General features: G+C 44.8%; 1 protein-coding gene across 1 annotated transcript; it reads right to left on the reverse strand.

The window, feature by feature from the left end:
* Positions 1–589: 589 nt before the first annotated feature.
* On the reverse strand, positions 590–853 carry LOC138429630 (late cornified envelope protein 3B-like). The gene has a single exon (XM_069571367.1). The coding sequence runs from the start codon at positions 851–853 to the stop codon at positions 590–592; it is 264 nt and encodes an 87-aa protein (XP_069427468.1).
* Between the last annotated feature and the right edge of the window lie 6,290 nt (positions 854–7,143).

Raw genomic sequence — 7,143 nt, forward strand, 5'->3', positions numbered from 1 at the left:
AGCCCACCAGGCTCCTCTGTCTGTGGGATTTCCCAGGCCAGAATACTGGAGTGGGTTGCCATTTCCTTCTCCAGGGGATCTTCCTGGACCCAGGGATCGAACTGGCATCTCCTGCGCTGGCAGACGGATTCTTTACCATTGAGCCACCAGGGAAACCCAAATAAGTCTCTTGTAATCCCATGGATTGTTGCCTGCCAGACTCCTCTGTCCATGGGATTCCCTAGACAAGAATACTGGAGTGGTTTGCCATTTCCTTTTCCCACAGAACAGCCTGCACTGCAGCAAAGTCACAGACAGTCTAGGATGCAGAGAAAACAAAAACTTTATTCTTTCATAGGGTCAGACAGGGGTGATGACAATCAAGGGGGCAGATACTATAATTTCCTGCAGAGATGAGCTGGAAACCCCGTAGGCTCCTGGAGAGTGGATAGCAAGAGCCGCTGTGGAGGGCTCAGCCTCTCTTCGGGAGCATCTCAGCACTGGCCAAGGGCTCGGAGACTGGGGTATTGGGAGGGAACACACTAGGCTGACAAAGTCTTTGGATTCTTGTTTCCTCTGAAATCGCATGTCTCAGCATCAAGAGGCCAGGTCAGCAGCAGCCTCCAGATCCCTGGCCACAGCCAGAGCACCCGGCCTGCAGACCACCATCACCATCGCAGGAGTCGGAGCTCTGGCGCCGGCAGCGGTGGGACCTGCGGCGCCTGTGGGGGCCCAGGCAGCAGCCGCCTTCAGAGGTGGGGGCACAACCTGAGGAGGCTGGAGGCAGACACTGTGCTGGGCTCTTTGGGGGGCACTTGGGGGAGGAGCATTTGGGAGGGGGCTGGCACTGCTGCTGGTTCTGCTGGCAGGACATCTCGGCAGGAGGTCAGTGAGCCTGGACACATTCAAGGAGAAAAGATCAGTGCACAAGCTCCAGGCCACTGTCTCCCCTGTGAGTGGTCTTACTAGGGCCTATACTGCTAATCCTAGCTGTCTCCTGAGCTGTGATGTTCAGGAGAAAAATAGAAATAGATCTCAAGTTCAACTGACCTGGCAAGACAGTTCCCTCACTCTCTACTCCCAGAACCATGCTGGCATCCTCTAAGTGGGCCCCATAGAAACACAGAGGCAAATACACCACACTGGGAAGTGACCCCTGGAGGATGTCTGTGTGTGTGTGTGTTTCAGAATGATGAGTGGGGAGATGCTGAGAGCCAGGGTTCTGGTGTGTCCTAGACCCTGATTCCTCCCACAGTGTTGCTTACTGTCCCCTGCCCTGCCCCCAGCTGCTCTCCGAAGTCTGATTCTTGCTGCCTCCACAGATACCTCTGCTTCTCTCTTCCCCACCAACCCCAAGTTTGTCTCCGCCACACTCCCTACTGAGGCTCTGTCCCCTCCAGTCACTCACCGCTGCAGTGGAAGCAGGAGAAGGATGCTCCTGAGGAAGCTGTGGATGCGGAGCCCAGGGCAGGAGCCCTTTTATTCTGTTCTGGGTGTGTGATGCACGGCCCGAGCATCCTGCTGCTTTCACAACCAGGGGGAGGGTGACACACACTCCCATCCTGGGTTTCCAGCTTCTTCCTGCATCCTTGCCAAGATGTCAGGTGAGAGGGAATCAGGAAACGTGGATGACGACTCCCTAGGTGTGTTGGGGACCTGCCGTTTCTCCTTTCATTCATGCAGCTCAGATGCTTTAATTTCAGCTCTGCCTCTTGCATCTTTGCTGAATGAAGAAATGTGAGGCTGTAGAGATATATGTGACATATTTCCTGACCTTGAACATTTCAAGTTTAAGTGGACAGACTTCACAGAAACAAACACATATGTCTGACACCGTGTGATTTGTCCTGTGATACAGTTGTCTCCAAATGCCGCTGTCTTATTTCTGCATATTTCCAAGGGTAATGGCGTTTTCAGATGTAATTGGCTCCTGACATCTGGAGATATTGAGTGGTCTGAGACCACTGGACCCTGGAGATGAGATGTGCTGGGCAACAGATGTAGGATGGGATGCAGAGAGACCCCTTAAGAGAACTAAGAGAGAATTATATAAACGAACAATTTAAGTATCGAAAGAACTCACAATAGTTGAGATCACAAGACTCATGAGAAAAATCCAGTTTGTCCATAGTTAGTTTCCTGTGAGATACAATGATATTGATTATAAAAAATAAAATGATCTACCAGTGTGAAATGCTTCAGATGATTGATGAAAGTCATGCAGATGATTTGTTCAATATGATGCTGTTGATGAGGCTGATGATGATGGTGATATTATATACATCACATTTAATAGAATAGATCTGAGAGTTTCTCAGGTTTGTATAAAACCTGAATCCCATTTTTCCATTGCATTTTTAAAATGATTTTCTTTATCTATTTATTTTTTTGGCTGTTCTGGGTCTTCGTTGCTGTGCAGGTGTTTCTCTAGTTATGGCGAGCAGGGGCTACCTTCTAGCTGCTGTGTGCTGACTTCTCATTGCAGTGGCTTCTCTTGTTGCAGAGTACAGGTTCCAGGGTGCACAGGCTTCAGCAGTTGCAGCCCCTGCACTCTAGAGCCCAGGTTCCGTAGTTGTGGTGCTCAGGCTTAGTTGGGCTTTCCAGGTGGCTCAGTGGTAAAGAATCCACTGTCAGTGCAGATGTTGCAGGAGATGCGGGTTTGATCCCTGAATCAGGAAGATCCCCTAGAGGAAGGATTGGCAACCCCCTCCAGTGTTCTTGCCTAAAAAGTCCCTTGGAGAGAGGAGCCTGGCAGGCTAGAGCCCATGAGGTCCCAAAGAGTCAGATGTGACTGAGCACCTGAGTACACATCCAAGAGCTTATTTTTTCCATGGCATGTGGGATCTTCCTGGACCAGGGGTCAAACTCATGTTTCCCACATTGGCGGATTCTTTGCCACTGAGCCACCAGGGAAGCCCCCCTCCTGGATTTTTTTTTTCAAGTACTAGAGATGAATTTGCCATTGATTTCATCTCTACTATCACAATAGCTGCATTTTGCTGTTTGTTTCCAAAAGAATACATTCAGAAGTACAACAGAAATTTAATTATTTATATTTAAATTAAACACATTTTTAAATGAAATATTTTTATGGTAAATATATGTGATTATTTTCTGTATTTTCTTGCTTTTAGGTACAAAATTCTGTATACAGATTTGCACTTTACAGCTTACCTACTTTAAAGCCTGGGGGTTCCCTATTTTATTTTGAGTTGTGTATGGCAGAATGAATTGCAGTGGTATATAAGGAATAGTAACTTGGGGATGAGGGCATGGGAAAGGGTCAGAGTTGTCACTGATCTTCCGTGCTGATATTCTCCTGTCTTAAGAAGGCATCTCTTGTTGAAGGGATAAGTAGGCTTAGTCCTAGGACTATGCTGGAGTATCCATTTCCCTCATGTTGTTGAGGACCCACCAATTGATGGTGCATTCGAAGGAATTACTAGTGAATGGTGGAACTGGTCCTTTCTCACATGAGACTAGTGATAATACTGAAGTGGGACATACAGTATTGAAAACCTCATAGCTAGCTCGCCTAGCTTTGCTGGTGATGGAGGCTAAGAGAATGCTAGGCAGGAAAATGGCCGTTCTAATGATGGCATGGTCCTAGGGAGCTCAGAGCTTCTGAAGTGTCCATCGTGGTTCCTGGTCTGTGACTTTGGATGGAGACACCACCTTTCCTCTTTCTTCTCACAGGTGGATATTTGCCTTGAGTCCCTTTCCCTTACTAACTGTCCCACCAACCCTCCTATGTAATTCCTTCTCCTTTAAGTCATTTCCTTTACTTAATAAACTTCTGTTGAGCATCATCTATATTCCCCATGCAAAGACCACCAGGAGTGCACATACAGTAGAACAAAGTTATGTTGATTGGCTTGCTGCAATGATACAGTACATGATGGGGAAACATTAAGAGGTGCTCGCTAAAGAATTTGGGTTTGTGTTAGGTAATTTTGGGATAGGGCTCAAGTGAAGTGAAAGTTGCTGAGTCATGTCTGACTCTTTGCGACCCCATGTACTATACAGTCCATGGAATTCTCCAGGCCTGAATACTGGAGTGAGTAACCTTTCCCTTCTCCAGGGAATCTTTCCAACCTAGAGATCGAACCCAGGTCTCCTGCATTGCAGGTAGATTCTTTACCTGCTGAGCCACAAAGGAAGCCCAAGGGTTCAAGGAAATGAAGTTTTCTTTTGGATGGGGTACTAAAAGAAAACAGAGGTACTTCCGTGATAGGGTATCTTAATAATTTTTAATGAGAAAACAGAAGCAATGGGACAAGGCTAAAAGCTAATTGAGTTAGACGTTATGGAACTGAGTTGAATTGAATTGAGTATGAAATTGAGAATAGTATGAAAAGATAAAAAGATATGACACTGAAAGATGAATACCCCAGGTTAGTAGTTGCCCAAAATGCTACTGGAGAAGAGAGGAGAAAGAGCTCCAGAAAGAATGAAGAAGCTGAGCCAAAGCAAAAATAATGCCCAGTTGTGGATGAGACTGGTGATGGAGGTAAATTCTGATGCTGTAAAGAACAATATTGCATAGGAACCTGAAATGTTAGGTCCATGAATCAAGGTAAACTGGAAGTGGTCAAACAGGAGATGGCAAGAGTGAACATCGACATTTAAGAATCAGTGAACTAAAATGGACTGGAATGGGTGAATTTAATTCAGATGATCAGTATATCTACTACTGCAGGCAAGAATCCCTTAGAAGAAATGGAGTAGCCTCCATAGTCAACAAAAGAGTCTGAAGTGTAGTACTTGGGTGCAGTCTCAAAATGACTGATCTCTGTTCATTTCCAAGGCAAACCATTCAATAGCATGGTAATCCAAGTCTATGCCCCAACCACTAATGCCAAAGAAGCTGAAGTTGAATAGTTCAATGATGACCTACAAGACTTTCTAGAACTAACACCAAAAAAAAAAAAAAAAAGATGTCTTTTTCATCATAGGGTACTGAAATGCAAAAGTAGGAAGTCAAAAGATATCTGGAGTAACAGACAAGTTTGGCCTTGAGTACAAAATGAAGCAGGGCAAAGGCTAGTAGAGTTTTGCTGATAGAACGTCATAGCAAACATCCTCTTCCAACAACACAAGAGACAACTCTACGCATGGACATCACCAGATAGTCAATACTGAAATCAGATTGATTATATTCTTTGCAGCAGAAGATGGAGAAGCTCTATAAGAGTCAGCAAAAACAAGACTGGAAGCTGAATGTGGCTCAGATCATGAACTTCTTATTGCAAAATTCAGACTTAAATTGAGTAAAGCAGGGAAAACCACTATTCATTCAAGTATGACCTAAATCAAATCCCTTACAATTACACAGTGGAAATGACAAATAGATTCAAAAGATTACATCTGATTGACAGAGTGCCTCAAGAACTATGGGATGAGGTTTGTAACACTGAACAGGAGGTTCACTGAAACCATTCCCAAGTAAAAGATATGCAAAAAGACAAAATGATTGTCTGAGGAGACCTCATAAATAGCTGAGAAAAGAAAGGAGGTGAAAGACAAAGGAGAAAAGGAGAAATATTTCCATGTGAATGCAGAGTTCCAAAGAATAGCAAGGAGAGATAAGAAAGCCTTACTAAGTGATCAATATAAAGAAACAGAGTAAAACAATAGAATGAGAAAAACTCAGTTCAGTTCAGTCACTCAGTTGTGTCGGACTCTTTGCGACCCCGTGGATCGCAGCACGCCAGGCCTCCCTGTCCATCACTAACTCCCGGAGTTCACCCTGACTCACTTCCATCGAGTCACTGATGCCATCCAGCCATCTCATCCTCTGTCGTCCCCTTCTCCTCCTGCCCCCAATCCCTCCCAGCATCAAAGTATTTTCCAATGAGTCAACTCTTCGCATGAGGTGGCCAAGGTACTGGAGTTTCAGCTTTAGCGTCATTCCTTGCAAAGAAAACCCAGGGCTAATCTCCTTCAGAATGGACTGGTTGGATCTCCTTGCAGTCCAAGGGACTCTCAAGAGTCTTCTCCAACACCATAGTTCAAAAGCATCAATTCTTCGGCCCTCAGCTTTCTTAACAGTCCAACTCTCACATCCATACATGACCACAGGAAAAACCACAGCCTTGACTACACAGACCTTTGTTGGCAAAGTAATGTCTCTACTTTTCAATATGCTATCTAGGTTGGACATAACTTTTCTTCCAAGGAGTAAGTGTCTTTTAATTTCATGGCTGCAATCACCATCTGCAGTGATTTTGGAGCCCCCCCAAATAAAGTCTAACACTGTTTCCACTGTTTCCCCATCTATTTCCCATGAAGTGATGGGACCAGATGCCATGATCTTAGTTTTCTGAATGTTGAGCTTTAAGCCAACTTTTTCACTCTCCTCTTTCACTTTCATCAAGAGGCTTTTGAGTTCCTCTTCACCCTCTGCCATAAGGGTGGTGTCATCTGCATATCTGAGGTTATTGATATTTCTCCCGGCAATCTTGATTCCAGCTTGTGCTTCTTCCAGCCCAGCGTTTCTCATGATGTACTCTACATATAAGTTAAATAAGCAGGGTGACAATATACAGCCTTGATGTACTTCTTTTCCTGGAACCAGTCTGTTGTTCCATGTCCAGTTCTAACTGTTGCTTCCTGACCTGCATACAGGTTTCTCAAGAGGCAGGTCAGGTGGTCTGGTATTTCCATCCCTTGAAGAATTTTTCACAGTTTATTGTGATCCACACAGTCAAAGGTGTTGGCATAGTCAATAAAGCAGAAGTAGATGTTTTTCTGGAACTCTCTTCCTTTTTTGATGATCCAGTAGATGTTGGCAATTTGATTTCTGGCTCCTCTGCCTTTTCTAAAACTAGCTTGAACATCTGGAAGTTCACGGTTCACGTATTGCTGAAGCCTGGCTTGTAGAATTTTGAACATTACTTTACTGGTGTGTGAGATGAGTGCAATTGTGCAATAGTTTGAGCATTCTTTGGCATTGCCTTTCTTTGGGATTGGAATGAAAACTGACCTTTTCCAGTCCTGTGGCCACTGCTGAGTTTTCCAAATTTGCTGGCATATTGAGTGCAGCACTTTCACAGCATCATGTTTCAGGATTTGAAACAGCTCAACTGGAATACCATCACCTCCACTAGCTTTGTTCATAGTGATGCTTCCTAAGGTCCACTTGAATTCACAATCCAGGATGTC

The sequence above is a fragment of the Ovis canadensis genome, chromosome 1, assembly GCF_042477335.2.
Source record: "Ovis canadensis isolate MfBH-ARS-UI-01 breed Bighorn chromosome 1, ARS-UI_OviCan_v2, whole genome shotgun sequence".
NCBI lineage: Eukaryota > Metazoa > Chordata > Mammalia > Artiodactyla > Bovidae > Ovis > Ovis canadensis.

Coding starts and splice junctions, on each gene's coding strand:
- LOC138429630 (XM_069571367.1), bottom strand. CDS start 853: ATGTCCTGCCAGCAGAACCAGCAGCAGTGCCAGCCCCCTCCCAAATGC.